Source organism: Notechis scutatus, chromosome 1 (genome assembly GCF_049901735.1).
Source record: "Notechis scutatus isolate UNSWTSFEM ecotype Mainland chromosome 1, rNotScu1.2, whole genome shotgun sequence".
Classification (NCBI taxonomy): Eukaryota; Metazoa; Chordata; class Lepidosauria; order Squamata; family Elapidae; genus Notechis; species Notechis scutatus.
Genome location: NC_142009.1, coordinates 122,426,866 through 122,445,067, shown reverse-complemented (window position 1 = coordinate 122,445,067; position 18,202 = coordinate 122,426,866). Strand labels below are relative to the sequence as shown.

Here is an 18,202-nt window from a genome sequence, read left to right as displayed (position 1 = left end):
TACACTGGTGCCAGATACACATCTCCCTTTATTTTATTCTCATAACAACTTATCTAGGAGTGAGTGAGTGAGTGAGTCACTGGCCACTATATGACCTGGGTATCCCATGGTCAATTTGTTCTGACCAAGGCTTCCTGAGACCGTAATTAATTGCACACTTAGTCCAAACAACTTTCTTTTTATTTCAACATTGGGAATTATGTTCATTCCCAGCCCATAATGAATCCCAAACAGTCTCTCAAGATAAGCACTTTATCTCCTTTGAATTGTTGCCAATAACCAAAGTGCCAAATTAACTGTAAAAAGCCAAACGGAGTACAAAGTCTACAGAGCTTCAAGGTTTAATCCGAACAGAGTGAACAAAATTGCTTCCTGCAAAGGTTCCCATCCCTTTGCTCCTCCTTTATGTCTTATGGGAGGGCCAATCACCTCCAAGCCTTACTCTCGAGTCACCCCTTTGGTCTTAACTCTTCTTGCCTTCCAGCAGCTCTGCACACACGCACACTGGGAACAGGCTACCCTTGTTCCTCTGCCTTGCTGCTGTCAGATTCTGGAGGCTCCGGAAACAGCACATAACACCCAGATGGCCCTGGCTCCATCTCTGTATCGGATGCAGGACCATCGTCCGAGTCCTCCCCAGACTCCTGGACTGGCCCATGTTCCTCCCCACTGTCCAACTCTGCTGCTGTCTCTGCAGGCTGCCAGTGGACCACAACACAATTTTTTCATGGTGCCAAGGAAGAAGCACCTATAAATCCAAATTTCCAAATGATACTTTTTTCTTAAATAGATGTTTCTTAAACAATAGAAGAGCTACCAAAGCAACTAAAAGAATATGATCTATGCTATTATTTCTTTCTTATAACCATTTTCTTGCTTTTTAAAAAAAATATACTATTTTGATTTGCATCTTCCTAAATAATGTTTGTGAAATGCAGGTTAAGGACATTTTCTATAGCCAAGAGCTAGGAATGGATGTATTTAAGTAAAGTAGAACAACATAAACAAATATTTCTGATCTTCTAGCCCAGGGCTGTCAAACTCCTGGCTTGTAGGCCAGTTGTGTCACATGCTAGCCACGCCCAGTTTAGAGAAGGAGAAAAAAGTGCCAATACGTCACTTGATGCCGCCTTGACGATGTGAATTTGACACCCCCTGTTCTAGCCAAACTGAAAATAAATTCTGTGGTACAAATGTAAAATATAGGGAAATTATACTAGAGGATTCAAATATTTCAATACTCTGTTAATCATTTTAATTTTAAAAGGAACATTGTGAGAAAGAATGTACTAAATTCCAATTCCTCTGAAGACTCTCTCAAGGATTCATAAAATATTTGCCAAATATTGAAGGTACCTGCAAAGATTTAAAATGATGTCAATGTTCTCATTATTCTTTATTATAGTTGTTTAACCATTTTTATTATTAAAAATACAGGATTTTTTTTCAGGAAATATTTTATTTATATTAATATGTAGCTTTAATATTGCTATTTTTATATGATTCAATAAATACATATGCTACAAATTATCAGTTTTAGTTTTTAATATGATAATTTTAAGAAATATAATTCAAACAAATGAGGTTTTTTGATGTGCCATTTTTTTTAAAAAAAGGAAGGGTTTAGAACACTGATCTAGAGAATAGTTTAAAAATACCTTACAGGTAAAACCAGATGAATTTTAGATGCTTATCCTTATAGTAGGATTACCAAAAGGAATGAAGTTTAAATTAGTAATGACAAATTCTGTTGGCTCTTATATGTCTATTCTAAACAGAGTTATGTAAGAATCCAACCTCGTGAAATACATTTGCAATGTATTTTGAATATATTTAGGTTGACAGTTGTGCCCTGAAGTCCTAAGTACATTTAACCTAAGAGTAAATCCCATTTCAACACAATAAACTTGATTCCTATGTTATTCTGATTGTATAGTTCTATACCCAGTTCTCTTCAGAAGTACAGTAACTCTGGATGAGTTCAGGGAGATAAAACATTCTCTCAGGGAAATATGTCCTGAAATATAGTTGTAAATCAGTTTAATACACTGTGTTTCAATCAGCTTATTTTGACTTTATCTTTTTGGAACAGAAAGCAGGCAAATTCATTTCCTGATAAAGTACTGGCCTGCAGCCATTTACGAAGCTTTATTTTTAAAGAATGTCTATAAAGTTCCATATGTATTCCAGAGACATTTGTATAAATGAAAATGAGGCTGGAAACATTGCTTTGTAGCATTCAGTTTTTCATTCAGGTCAGATGGGAGAGTGATTTATAGACCCTAAGCCCAGGCACATGGCTGATCTCGGGCCATCCTTCCTGGCCTATATAGGCAAAATACTGGCCAACTAATTTTTGTGCAATGGAATTGCTGTTGCTATGAAGCATGTATTTTGCATTAATAATATATAAAGCAATAATGACAGTCTTGGCTAGCAGGCTTACTGATGATCAGCAAATGAACTGGATTGAATTTATATTGCAGTAAATAAACCTGGGAAGTGAGGCATAGCCATTTTTCAAATCAACCGAGCAAAAATTGTAGTCTTTGGATAGTAAGGTGATAAGGGGTTTCAAAGACAACTACAGGAAAATTTAATTTATTGAGGGGGGGACGACAATATTTTTTATTATAGTTAATGAAATAATACATAATTTATGTCTTCCTCTTTATACATTTGGATGTACTCTATTTAACACAAAAAAAACTTGAGGAGAATAAATTAGGATTACCATGCAAGGTCTGTAAGGAAATATTTTCTTTAAAGAGTCAGGGAGCTCTAAACATCATTTTATTCTAAGGTGCTTTAGGTTTAAGTTGCTACTATAATCAGTGTGCTTCATCTTGTTCGATAGTTACTGGCACAAAATATGCTAAGTTCATTTTATGTACTTTTTAGACTTGATTATTTCCCTAATGTCCATGTTTTCTAAATTATTTCTTAACCAATGACTAAACGACTAGGGTATTAACTCAGTTCTGCTGTCTGCCTGGACAGTGTAGAGCTTGCTAGAAGTAAAATGAAGCAGAAATCCCTTAAAACAATTGTTTTTGTTCCACTTAAATAACAACACAACAGATACAGTTGTTGTATCTGCAATGGTTAGCATATTATTGATTGTAAATATTAATAATATTAATATTCTAATTCTGTGAATATTAAACATTTTTTGTTTAATGTCATTGAATTTCGTTTGCCTTGACAGTTTGGAGGTTAGACGTTTCTGTAGTTGATTACGTGAGATCAAGTCAGTGTTCACTCCTAGTGACTATGTCGGTAGATCCCCTAACTTGATTCTTCAAGTTTTCCATTGGTGTACCAGAATTGAGTTAGCCCAGCTTATTGCTGATTGTCTTCTCTTTTCTTCCACATTTCCTAGCATTATAGACTAGGCAAATGAATAGTAATTGAAAATCTAAATTCAGCAGAAGATTGAATATGTAATATATTATACTCAAAAATGGAAAATATAGAATGCAATTTACATGTTATATGTAAACAGTTGCTCCAGGTTACTTCAGATTTTTTTTTAAAAGATGAAATGACATAATTTTGAATATAAATGTTTGTTTTCAGGCAAGAATTAAGGATATTTTAAATGCAATTCTCATTCTGCTTACTCAAAAGTAAGCCCCATTAAATTCATTATGTCCTTTAATTCTCAACAAAGGATGAGGAAGCCCTCAAATATTTCTGAGTTATAAATTCCAGAACTCCAGCCTTTGATGAGAAACACTAATGTAGAACTGCAGCTCCAAATTTGATCCTCTCTAAATGTGTTAAGGCTGCAACACCAAAATTAAACAGCCAGCATGCTGTTTATAATATCGGGAAGTTTAAAATTTAATATTCTGGGAGTATTTAACAAAATTGGAGAATAGGGGCAATGTGTAAGATTATGAACAGAACATGTACGACTGTTGCTAAGGTTCTCATCAGATATAAGGGCCTTTTCCCTGTGTCTATACTACTGGTCATTGATAGTATACACCAGAGCTGTCAAACTCGTGGCCAATGGGCCAGATGTGTCACATGCTGGCCATGCCCACACCCAGTTTGACAAAGGGGAAAAGAGTCACAATATGTCACATGATGCCGCCATGACAATGTGAGTTTGATACCCCTGGTCTACACCATCTCATTAGAGAATACCATTAACAAAGCTAGAATAAGGGACCTAAATCTACCCAACAAACAACCTTTTTCTTTTAAAGGTTTCTTAGAAACCACTGTGATTAGTTCAAATGATTAGTTCAAACAATTAAAGGTCTTGAATTAATTAAATGGCCTTAATTAATTTCCTTGTGCTGGCAATCTTTTATGACAATGAGCACTAATGTGATTTTACTAGAGAACCTTTGTGGTGACTAAGACAACTAGATTGTGCATATATATGTGTATGTGTGTGCGTGCGTGTGTATGTGTGTGTGTGTGAATGTATATCTATGTGTATATATATAAACCCTGTTGTTAAGAAAATGACCAATTTCTCATAACCTATCATGTAATCATGTGAGATTTAGCTATCTTGTGCAACTTCTGTCCTTTCTTGGTTTTTAAATTATATTAAAACAGTTTTAGGAATTTTGTTTTAGGTCTTAGCTGCCCATTTTCAAGAATACTTCTTCTTCTTCTTCTTCTTCTTCTTCTTCTTCTTCTTCTTCTTCTTCTTCTTCTTCTTCTTCTTCTTCTTCTTCTTCTTCTTCTTCTTCTTCTTCTTCTTCTTCTTCTTCTTCTTCTTCTTCTTCTCGCTGTCTCTGTCTCTCTCTCTCTCTCTCTCTCTCTCACACACACACACACACACACACACAAAGAGAGAGAGAAGGACCCCACTAGGCAACTGACTGGAAAGTGAGAGTTAACCTATTAACCTAAGTTTAAGAGGCTTAAACTATGTTAATATTTAGTCACATCAGCTTAGTTTTAATGTTTCTTTAATCATGGAAAGATGGGACAGGGAGGAATTTAAACTGAAATTGCCCTAAACTGCAGGGAGAGAGAGGTTTAAGTCTTCTTCCACCAGCTATTGTTTTGAAAATCCCTCCCAACTAGGAAGAGGGGTGGGAAACCCTTTGCATTAATGTCCATGTGTTGAGGCAGCCAGCCAAAATTAACAGCACATTCTGAATAATTCAAAGAAATTGATCCCATCTTCCCATAAAATAAACAGCTAACACTTGCCTTAGGTTTGCATGTATAGGAATAAGATGCACAATTTAGCTGTCCTGTAAATTAAGAGGAAATTTTTCATACTTCCAGCTGAATTTATTATGCTGTGAAGCGGAGGAACTGTAGCCATGTTTGTAGTCATACTTGGCGTATTTATTTATATACAGCTGTCTAGTATTTAAATCATAGCTATGTATCAGTTCAACAATAATGACAATAACTTTGCCAAGTCAGCATTATTCTGATAATCTGGTAGTAGAAAGGAGAGAGGGGAACACAAGAAACAGATTCATCTCAGCCATTTTCCTGAAATTGTGACTGTTATGAGATTTGAACTAGGGCCCTCCTGGATTTTCAATCATACTTTTTGAAACTGACAAGCATCTATAGTATTGTTATTATATATTTTTTATATTACTCTAATTATTAAGATTCTTATTCCCCCCAAATCATTCTCCAATGTCCAGGTTGCAATGAAATCATTATTGGCAATGTCTGATTGTTCCTTTTTGTTTTTATTTACATCAGGGGTGTCAAACTCACATCATCGTGGCAGCATCACGTGACATATTGGGATTTTTTTCCCCTTCGCTAAACCGGATGTGGGTGTGGCTAGCACGTGATGCATCTGGCCCGCGGGCTGGGAGTTTGACAGCCCTGATTGAGATCTTTGCCTTCATGCTATGAATGATTTCACATTTTTCCTTCTGCATGTGGAATATGTATGCCAAGACTTCAAATTATGCTTCTAAATGTGGGACATCAGAACTAGGAATGAGTACAGTTGTTATCTATTCTGACACTTCAGTCATGTCAGTCCAGTTAATTTAGCAAGGCATTTTCTGGATGGCAGAAAGCTCTCAGAATTGCCATAGTTTCCTCATCCTTTATTAGGTCTTTAATCTTAGGATTCTGTTTTCACTCAAGCTCTCCTCAAGAGAATATTCTGCTGCTAATTTTTGGATTTGATTTTCTGGAACAGGGAGAGAAGGCCAGATAGAGAAAGGCGGGTGGGGGAAGAGTAGCTAGATTCTGATTTTACTGCAGCTCATTTGCAGTTCAAGTTAAGGCATCTCCTGCCATCTAGTGATGAAAACAAAATTCTACCAGCAAAATACAGAGATGAGAAAACACTTGAGGTGAAATGTTGGGAAATGAGAAGAAGCTGCAAATGATTCTAGCCATTTTATGCACTTTCATGTTGTAATGACAGAAATGAATTAGAAAACTGCAGAAGAAAGGATATGGGTCAAAAGGAGTGTCAGATTCCTTTATGGTGAAATGAAACAACAATAAAAGGAAAGCAACATGTGTGACAAATATCAGATGATTTGTAGATATGTCTGGTATCTACAAGCATATTCTTGTGATACCTTATCAAAAAATTGTGCTGTTAAAAAAAGGCCTATTCTCATCAGGTATGATTCCACATGGTGTTTTCCTCAAGGCCTCTGGAAGCTCTTCCTACTGAAAAGCCATTTCATGGTTGCAAACGTTTGCTCTGAAAATATTGCTGTGAAAACAGGTGAAATTCAAGAAATTTCACTCTCGCCCAATCATTCTAGTTGTTCTCTGATCAGCTGAACGTTTGATTTCTTTTAAGCCTGCCCTCTTTTGCATTAAGCCTGTAAATTGTCCAGTTTTTGAAAGGCATAGAATTGTGACAGCTGGTTCGTTGGCACACGGAACCTCAAGAAAGTTATTATTCCCTATTCAGAACTGGAAATTTAAACAGTAATTAGAAACTCTGTCTTTCCTGGAACAACACTTACTTGCTTGTGCCTCTCAAATGGCCCTAGATAAGCTAACAAGGCGCTGGCTTGCTATTTTCACTTCTACTGAGAGAAAAAGGAAGGACAATTCAAGAACTAGCTGGGAGTTCAGGCAATCAGAAAAGACCCTTACTCCTGTCTCAGGATTTGAAGAGTCTTGAAGACGGGGTTGGGATTTCTGCTTTCTTTCCTCTAAGGTCCAGCTTAGGAAGGATTCAGTGTTGGCAACAAGAAAATTATTATCATAGATTCTAATCAACTGCCTGGTTGCTGTTGTTTTTTTTTGTTTGTTTTTGGTTACTTCAGACAGAACAATAGGGTGAGAGGTATGGCCTGTTCCTTTTCTGCTGCTTCTTCCACTTGATGGAAAATTAACTACCAACTGCGCATTCTCTGTGCCCAGAGGAGCTGTCAGAAAGCAAGAAATGACAGGCGCAAAAATGGAGCCAAGCAGCAGGAGGTCACCATATTTTGGAGTTGGAGATTGGGTTGATTGACTACCAGAACTTGAAACCAATGGCAGACTAGTACTAACCCTTGGCAGATTATCATTTGTGGGTTTAGACACATATAATTGGAATGAGTCATTTTTGACTCCATTTTCACAGTAGTTGTTCAAATATCAAACATCTTTGAAGTAATACATTTTTACATAATCATTGTTTCTAAAATAAATCATGCTGTGACTAAATGTATATTATATTTCTTCCAAAATATGCTCTTTGCAATGCAAAAAATATTTTTATTATTCTATTTTTAAAAACAAAATAGAACAATTAAACAATTTTAAGAAAGTATCCTAATATTTGACAAGAAAGTTATGTCAATACAGGTCATCTTTGTCTTACAACCATTGAAAATGACAACAGGGCAGAAAAGAGTGAGTTATAACCAGTCTTTGTACATACAGCCATTCCAGCATCCCCAAGGTTGTGTAATCAAAATTTGGGTGCTTGGGAACCCACATGCATTTACACTGGCTGCATCTTCCCAGTGTCATGTCATTGGCAATTACCACGTTCCCAGGAGTCTTCCGACAAGCAAAGTCAATGGGGGAAGCCGGATTTGCTTAACAACTAACTGCATGAGTGGCTTAAATGACTATGGCTAAAAGGTCGTAAGCTTTTAGTGACAGCTTTGCTTAGTGAGGGAAGTTCCAGTTCCAATTGGGATCATAAGTTGAGGACTACCTATGTAAGGAGCGAAGAAAATTCCCAGGAACATGAACTTCATAGCTGTCCTCTATTAACAGGAGGCATTATAGTTTTCATGAGAACAGATATCTTAAAATGAGAATTCCATGTGCAGTAGCTGCAACTGACAATACAGTTGATGCTATCATCACAGCTTATTGTTACTAAATTTTGCAAATTAATATACATTCAAATGTGTGTATATATGTATGCCTAAATGTGTATTCTCTCATACTCCTAGACTTTTTCATGAAAGCAATTATGAATATATGGGGGGCAGGATTGTGCTTTCAAGTCAATATTTGACTTAGCTATTGTATTGACAAGTCTCTGCAATTTTCTTGATTTTGGAAGTTGTTTATCCTTGCCTCTTTCCTAGGGCTAAGAGAGAGGGACTGGCTTTAAGTTCATTAAGCTGACTTCATTCCTAAAGCTATACTAGAACCCATGGTCTTCTGGTTTCTAGGCTGGTGTTTAACCAAACTGGCTCAATCACTTTAAATAACAATAGTGCTTATAGTCTTTAAAGTCCTCTCTAAGTGGTTTACAGAGCCAGCATATTGCCTCCAACAATCTGGATCCTCACTTTACCGACCTTGGAAGAATGGAAGGCTGAGTCAATTTTGAGCCAATCAGAATCAAACTGCTGGCAGTGGGCAGAGTCAGCCTGCAATATTGCATTCTAACCACTGCACCATCACAGCTCCTGGTTACCTGGCTCATAAAAGAAGAACAAGAACAAGAATGAGGAAATTTGGTTTAGCTCAATTAATGCTGTAGGCCTGCCTGTTTCTGGGTTATGAAATCTGGCCATGCTACTTGTGGCAATGAACAATAGAGCCTGTCACACTGATGCTAATTCTGCCAGAACAGTTGTTTCTATTTCTAAAATAATGCCATATGTTGTGATGCTGCACTTTAAAGGTGTTGGGGCACACAGTTATGAGCAATAAAAAAAATAGGTTTAAACTGCTGGAGATTAAATGATTTGCCAAAGGCAGTGAGAAAAATTATCAGTGCTGTCTTGTGTTTTAAATAGCATCTCATGATTTCCATGCAGGAGTTTTTAAGATAGGCTTTTATCCCCCTATTAAAATCAAAGAGTGATTCTGTTTTAGAATGAACAGCAGGGAGGAAAAAGCCCAGGGACTTCCGTGTCTTTTGTAGCAGAGAGTTTTCAGAAGCAATGAAAGTAAGACACAGCTGCTGTTGCATCCAGATTACACAAGGCATTTTAGCCCTGTCATTACAATACATTTGTACTGTTTTCGTGAAACTTTCCTTACCATTCCATTGGCTGGGAGGTTTAATCAGGAAAACTATTGATCTCAGCAAGAAGCACCAAGTTTTATTGCAGAATGACACCACTTAATGTGTTGGTGATAGTTTTCTGGTGTGGTTTGCACTGATTTAAATATTATTTCTTAATATAATGTATGTAGCTTAAATAACTGATTTTGTACCACGGCTGTTTTTTTTTTAATGTATCACAATTCTGAAATATTTATATAAAAATAACTTTAAACAAATTTTAGATTAAAACCTCTTTCCAAACACAGGTTGAGGCATTTAAAACAATATAAAACAAAGCAAAAACAGGCCTTGTAAACTGATGTTCTACTAATGCCCTCTTCAGGTGTTTTTGTCAAACAACTGCATGAGATAGTATGTGACCTTTTGAGAAATGTCTACGCACAAGCTTTCATAAACCTTTATTCTGTCTTTAGAATTTGGAATGATGGGAGATCATACAATTAAAAGTCAGCGACCTCGATCTGTTCATGAAAAAAGGGTCCCTCAGGAACAAGCTGATGCTGCTAAATTTATGGCACAAACTGGTAATACATTAATTACCTTTTATCTCCTTACTGTGTTTAATTTTAGCAATGCCACTGCATGTCTCCATAATCTTTTGCTGCATATTTGTCAGTTTTCTGAGCTGATACTTTAAAAAGCCATTTATTCTTATTTTTTTTAACCACCAGTTAAAATTCATAAATAAGAGATCTAAGACAAGTGTGCAATACACATGCAATCAATATGAAGTTTTTAAAACATATTTATTTTAATATGAAAGGTGTATTAATCACACATTCAGAAAAAAAGTATGTAATTTAATGTGTGTCTGTGTGTGTTTAAAAAAGAAACGTGTAGAGTGAATGGAGGAGGTTTCACAGCTTCAGGTTCAGATTACTGGGTGACAAATTATGTTCAATAAATAGCACAAGTAAGTGCCACAATTCTCTACTTAGATATTGTATCATGGTGTGCCCTTGTCTATTTAGACATCAACCCCATTTTTACTAATGGGACATAGAGAAAAATGTGCAAAAGATTTTAGCCTGCCTTTCCCTATGATTAACAATTCAACAGGAATGAAAACCGCATTTCTTAAGCACAGTGACTATAAATTCATATTATGAAATGCGGTATGATTAAAAATTACAAGCTGCGCTCAGTGACATAGCACCCTCTTTATAAGCAGCAGTATATCCAGTTAAACCCTCAGCATTTATCAACAGTGCTGGAAAAAATTTTACCCTCAAATCCTGAAAAGCTACTCCCTATCAATCATTAAATTAGGTGGACAGTGATGAAACCCGATACAGGGCAGTTCTCATTTCATCTAGCCATTTGATTTTCCTAAAGGCAGACATATTTTATGGCACAATATATATCATCAAGTCACTCAAATACAGTCATCAAGCACAAAATTAACACCATAATCTGCCCAATATAGAGCTTCTTCTACACACAGTTACTTGTCCAGTATGGTTAAGTTTTGTGCAGTGAGGTCCTGAACACAAATAAAGCAACAGCAAACACAGGGCTGGTGAAATAGATTTTCTCCATGTCGATATTCTGATATTGGAGGAAAGGACCATGTGTTCTGCTCTCTACACATATTTGTGTAATATTTTCCCACATGTCCTACAGTAAATTTCAATGTAAAAAGTTTCCTGTGCTGTAGAGGCTCTGTGTGTAGACAATCATGATTCTATCAAATAAACTTCTGATATAAATAATTTTTGATAAACTCTCAATCTCATAAGGTAGAAAACAGGGGTTCTCTGAACCATAATTTAAGACCTGAAAAGTTGATAATCTGAGTTGGAAAATATCAATATGATCCAGTCCAATTCAATTTAACTCCCATTGCTTTTATTATAGTTAAAAACTTTACACAGTTATCTTTAAAGTTTTTAGCTTTGATCCAACTGAGGCTCCATTCATCACTGAAAATGTACTATCTTGATTTTATTTTAAAGATCACATCTCTCTTTTGCAATCACAACAGGACTGCCTTTCTGGACATTCAAGCAGCCATATAATGCTAGCTTCTTATGACCCACATTTCTCAGTCTGATTTGTATTTCCACAGAATTACCATAAAATGGTGTGATAGTCTGCTATAGTAACCTGTAGATGAAATAATTCACAAGCACATACTTCAACACACTTACAGTGATCCATAGAGAGCAACACTATAAATGCATCCACCCTCCTGAGTAAATGTTCTTATGATTCAAATAAAATGAATATTTAAACCCACTCCCAAAAACATTTTCCAAAATCCTGATTTGATAATCAAGTATCTTATATCAGCCTTTTCAAATAAAACCCACTTGTCTAATATAGAGCAAAGCCACTTGTAACTTGCATATCGTAGGTTAATTCATTTTGCAAAATATTATGCTCTGTTTTTCAACACAGTTACTAATATCTAGTCCATCTCTTCCTTTTTCCATTCTGATTTTCTTTTAGTACTGATCATTGCATATGTGATTCACTGTGAACCTTTTCTTTTCTTGTGATAAAATTAATGTGGTATTGCCTTCAGTAGCATTATTAGACTCTTCTAACATGCATCTACATTTATCTGTACTCGCTCGGAAATTAATAAGATTGATAAGCGGAATTAGAAACGGCATTCATTTGTTTCTGTGACTTGAAGTTATTTCTTGTTTATTTTCCTGTATGTATTTTTTTTAAAGCCTAGGTGATAAATCTTGATTATTTGTCATATCGTGTAATTATTTATGAGTAGCAGTTAAAATTGTTCAGAATAGATTTGCAGTGATATCTATAAACTCATTTCTCTGTTTTAAATAAAAATTAATTAAAAATGGGGGGAAAGACTAATTTTGATGTAAGAGGTATTTTAAGGGAAAAAATAAACCTTATTTTTATGCTGCATTCATGTGTCTGGTTATGATAATTATGCACTGCTGACATTGAAACACCTCCACCCAGAATACATTTTGTGCTTTTCTCTAGCGAATGCAGAGTTTTTCTGCTTTCAGGCAGCTATTTTCACTTCAGTGGAGAATGGAAAACCAGTTTTTCCCATATGTGTCCTGCCTTTTCCATTGAAGGGAACTGAGAAGCCTTTGTAGATGAAGAAGCTGTAGGATTTTTATTCTCAAACAAATGTGCACCCTTCAAAACAAGAAAAGACCCCTTTCCCGCACTGATATGGACCGATGAGGATTCATAACGAAGTAGAAATGTTACTGAATCCATATCATGCATCTTTTTTTTATTTTAGTTTCAATGAAGAGAGAGGAGTATGGGTGGGGAATATATTAAATGAAGGTGCTAGATGTTTGTTAGAGGAATTTGATCATCACCATGTTTGAACAAAAAAAAAAAGTCCACTAGTGTGCATTGGCCCTAACAGCACATGTCTGCAGCATGACTGTATATATTCTCAAACCATGAGTTATGCTTTCCTCCATATTATCCTCTTTTTAGGTATTAAGAATTTAAAATTATCATCCAGGTAAGTGTGATATAGATTTGTGGGCCATTTTAATCAATACATTTTGCTTTGGCTACTTTTTAAATGTACTTTTGTATTTGTTTATAGTTCAGATCACTCTTAGTGTAGCAAGACCTTAGAAATCTGCTCCAGACAAAATAAATTCATGCTGAATGTAAGCTTTTGATGTTTTAATGAAAATCTTTGTATGACAGGGCCCTCCAAAATGTCCAGTATCTATTAAATCTCTTGAGATAAAGATATAATTAATTCAGTGGGTTATGTGCTACATGTACTCTTTTTACAAAGGGTTGAGTACATTCAGTAAAATTTGTGGGACTTGCTCAAGGACAACTGATGGCAACATATGCTTGTAGAATTCTGGCATGTATTATAAAAATAATATGTATGTATTTCAGAGCTGCCATCTCTGCATGTCTTAGTTATATAGGCTTGGTGCAATCAAGAAAGTACTTCTAATATAACTTTTAATTAGACACAAAAAAGAGGATCATTATTTAGTCTTCAGTCCCATTACCAAAGTCACGAGTGAAAGCTAAATCTCAGTTGACAGTAAGGCCCAATTAATTCAATGGAATACACGAAGCTCAGTACTGGGGTGTACACAATGTGGATAGTAGTCTCCTGAGACATGAACAGTGCAGTCATATGCTTGTTCCCCTCTGATTTGCCACAGACAAAACCTATTCCACAATCTAATGAATCCTAGACTTGTTCAATAACAAACCAGCAGATTTCTTCCTGATTTAAGCTAGTAACTGGTGGATCTGAACTTCCCATGCTATCCTCTCCTAGCAGATTTTATCCCAGTACACACAGGGACTCCATTGAATCGTTAACCTATGGGACCAAGGTCAGGGAAAAATGGGGAAAATTCCAAAATGAGGTGATGCCCTCAATTATCCAACCAGGCTTCTGCATCTCAGCTTATATTGTTCAAAATAATCTCACAATCGTCTGTGAAATATTTAAAGGCAGACCTAAAAAAGCTTCCACAGGCAGCAGAGTAGTTCATAAGTCAGTTGCATGTGTCAAAATCTGAATCCCTCCTGAAGTCACATACTGTTTACAGCCTAATACTCTCAGCATTTACCACACCTTAAGAGTTTTTTTTTTACCCTCAACTGTTACCTCGTTCCACTATTCTTGAACAAGAGAAATATTTAACACTTTTGTCAATGTTTTGTTAACAGTTTGTAATCTTTGTGAAGCAGATGAACAGGCTTCCTACCTTTCCCTCACTACATCATATGACATTACACAACCATAGTACCCTCCTTTCCTGCTCCCAGTTTTGAACGTAGAGGAGCACATATATCTCTCTGTCCCCCTGGAAGGTTATTGTCACTTACTTACATGTCGGAAGCAGACAATGAGATAGGAATGAATCAGTGCAAAAATTTAAAATCCCATTCCATATTTGACCCAAAGGCTTTTTCAAGAGGCAACTGGATTTTTTTGGTTTTTCTTTGAAGACCTTTCGCTTCTAAAGCTGAAGAAGCTTCTTGGATTGTCTTCAAATGAAAGGTCTTCAAAGAAAAACAAGAAAGTCCAGTTGCCTCTTGAAAAAGCACCTTTGGGACAACCATGAATCTCCATAGACATTCCATATTTGAGGTGCCTTATCCATCTCCCTGCTTTTTAACCTAATGTCAGTCATATCTATGATAATGGCTGATTTCTTCTAGTTAGATAAATTTCATTTTGTCAATCAATCTATTCATCAACATCTGTCACAACCAATGCAGTAAGTGAAAATACTTGAGTCATGTTATATTTTGGAAACCACATTGCCCAAGTCTCATTCCCTAGATGTGAAACTTTAAAAAAAATATATATATTAGCATTGGGATTTCTATGCAGATAGACATGTTGAACTAGAGATGTCTTACTAGAATGCTGGTTAATATATTTCGGAGTATATTATGCCATGGATAGTGTTTTAACTACATAATATTTATTTTTAAGGAGACAAAAGAAGACAATGTTCATTATGTGGAACATTATCATACTGATTGTGTTTAATTTAAGTTGGATTTATATTTAATCATATTAAGTTTTGTTCTGATATATCTATTCCTTTGCTTTAGCCCACCCACTTCTTGACATGTGGCTCATTACATGCCATTCAAAGATTTAGAGATTAACCCTTTGTTTAGCTTAACCCTTGGTCTAAAAAAAAAGTGCTGCATGGTCTTTTTTAGGGCACAAGAGTAGAGTGGTTTGCATTTATTTGATAGTAGAATTCAGAAGCATAGCAGAGGAAATGAGCAATGGACATGCACAGCTTCAGAAAAAGTTCAGAAAAAAAAGTGCTTTATTTGCCTACCACTCTTTAATGCAGCCACATGGTTCTCTGGGATCACCCAGCTGCCACATGAACCCCAGAAATGATGTAACCGCTATGGTAGGTACAACATTTCCAAACTCATGCAAACTTAAAGGACCTTTTCAGAATTGAATCTGAAGCACAGCAGCACATTCATAACACCTTGGTCTTTTCTTGCTGTTACCATTCAATAGCTTTGCCCTTCCTGCATTATAAAGTTTGGATTTTTTAATAGAAAAAAGTAACTATGTCTGAAAGTAAAACACATATTGCATACTTTAAATTTAAGACAAGTCTTTTTCTGCTAACACTGCACCTTCACACTGAGGGAACAGTTATGATTTAGTCATTCTTTTGTATCTAATAGTTTTATGCTTGTACATGGTTGACACATTTAGTCATTCAAGCTAAGTCAACATTTCTCAAGCTTATTCTATGCCACCTAGAGTTACTTGATTGTGAGATGGAAAGCTATATAAATAAGATTTCTATGTAAGTATGCAAGTTGTTATGGGGAAAATAGATTCCCCCCCACCTTTTTTTTTCTTACTACCCCATTGGGAAAAACTGCTCTGCAGACTATTCTTGGAAATTTCTCCAAGATGTGCCTGACCCTGTCAGAATGATGCTAAGCCTTTAACAATTGATTGATAAAAATGGTGGGTAGTCACCATTTGGCTAATATCAATCCTAATGGGGAGATAAAGTTATGTTTCCCCATTCCCATCCCAAGAAACTAAAACAAGTGTTCCTGCTGTCACTCACAATTGGCAATAAAAGTCATACTTTCCTATCCCACAATAGAAATGGCCTCACTCAGTTTCTTTGACAAAGAGATGAAGAACTCTAAGATTCTGCTTTCATTTTGTTTTGTTACAATTTAGCAAACACTATAAATATTGTAAAAATAAATTAATGCACAAGATTAGGTTTGTTCCTTAATGCCACTCGTTACCTGATTTTCCTTTTATCTTGGAAATATACTTACTTTCTAACTCATTGTATATTTTTTCCAAAAATGCTTAAGTTAGCTGAGCTTTTATTTTAAAAATATGTTATCTTTTTTAAAAATTTGTTTCGTAACTATTTTTTGCCTGTTTTTTTTTTTTTTTAAGTATTTAGCTCTGGCTCTGTACTCATGATTGTATTCATGTTTGCTTATTGTCTTGAATACAGGTGAATCTGGTGCTGAAGAGTGGGCCCAGTGGAGTACATGTTCAGTTACTTGTGGTCAAGGGTCGCAGGTGCGAACCAGAACTTGTGTATCACCTTACGGGACACACTGCAGCGGCCCTTTAAGAGAATCAAGGGTTTGCAATAACACTGCCCTCTGTCCAGGTAGTGTTAGCAGGCAATAAATGAATTTGTGGATATTTTTGAACTGTTGAATGCTAACCACTTGAAACACTACTGTTTATACATGGCTAGTAATAGGCACTTTATCTAGTGATTTGAATTATTAGTCATTGGTTCAACTTCCTTTCTTTTGGAACTAGCAATGCATTATTTGGGGATATTTTGCATTCCAACATTTTAAAGCATGCTTATACTATTTACTTTGGATAATAGCTCAACAATTACAGATATAATTGAACATGTTTTACTCTCTAATTGGTTTACATGATTACAAAGATAATCTGAAGATGAAATGATTTAAACTAACTGAGGCCATTTGGTTGTTCTCTTTTGTGGCAATTCAAAATCATAATTTAAGATTACTTAAAAATAAAAACAGCCTTTTTATCTTTAAGTATCATATTTGCACAACATAAACCCTCTTCTAGTCTTCAATACATCTAGAAAGGGGACTAGCCTTCTCACTCAGCCTCTCATACTACCTTCTTCATGTAGAACTTTTCTGGAAGTCCATTCAAGAGAGCATCTTATAAAATCAGCCTCCTTAAACTATATGGAATTAAACATTCTTCATTATAACTTTTCATTTGAAGGGCATTGTGGCTAATGTGCCTGATGCCACTCTCTTTAACCACAGGCAAATTATTACTGGATTTCTGAGATGAATAGCCAAGTGTTTGGATAAGAGAAAGAATTGTCAATTCACAATGTCTAAAACAACTTTGGGTAATCTATAAAAAGTGCCCCCCCTCCAAATTCCCATAGCCCTGCTTACTCATTTTTATATATTTTTATATATATATATATATATATATATATATATATATATATATATATATATATATATATATATATATAGTATTCAGCTTTGTTCGGGTATTTTCCCACGTCATTATAGTTGTGCTTTTAAAGTTGTAGCAACGTTTCGGCAGAATCTCATCTGCCATCATCAGGCTTCTGTATTGGTATCACAACTATAATGACGTGGGAAAATACCTGAACAAAGCTGCATACATGTAAGTACCCGTGAAAACTTAAGAATATATATATATACCGTGTTTCTCATATAATAAGGCCGGGTCTTCTTTTTTTTTGAGCCCCGAAAAAATGGCTAGGCTGTCTTTTTGGGGGTGACTTAATTCCCCCCTTGCATCTTCGGGCGGGCGGTGACGGCTTGGATGTTGACCTCGGCGTTGGTGGGGCACTTCGTATTGGGGTCAACGCAGGCAGCACCATATCCAGGTGTGCAACAAAAGTACTTCCTAATAGCAAGCCCCCCCACCATTCCCCCCATTTTGCATGTTTTAATATAGGCCTTAATTTGAGGGGAGGGGCTTAATTTCATTTCATGCCTATAAAACATGCTGGGACTTCCTATTGGGGGATGCTGTATTGTTGGAGAAACAGGGTATATATATAAACTAATACAAACTAATAAAAAGTAACAAAGGAAAAGAAAAAATGAAGAAATCCAAGAGAAATCTAAAAGTTCAAGGAAGAATAAAAATAAATAACAACAAAAATAATAAAATATTTTATTAATAATAATAAAAAATAGAAAAGAAAAAAGATGCAAAGAATAGCTTCTGGTCTTTTT

General features: G+C 35.6%; 1 protein-coding gene across 3 annotated transcripts in view; it reads left to right on the top strand.

Moving 5' to 3' along the window:
* ADGRB3 (adhesion G protein-coupled receptor B3) overlaps positions 1 to 18,202 on the top strand; it is a 529,081-nt gene that overhangs the window by 158,878 nt on the left and 352,001 nt on the right. For 2 of the 3 annotated variants that reach the window (XM_087945164.1, XM_026665231.2), the window contains exons 3-4: positions 9,865 to 9,975; positions 16,426 to 16,587. In XM_087945164.1, the coding sequence (XP_087801290.1) occupies positions 9,865 to 9,975; positions 16,426 to 16,587 (273 nt within the window). The remainder of the gene's footprint in view (positions 1 to 9,864; positions 9,976 to 16,425; positions 16,588 to 18,202) is intronic. The other variant, XM_087945171.1, reaches the window with a different exon arrangement.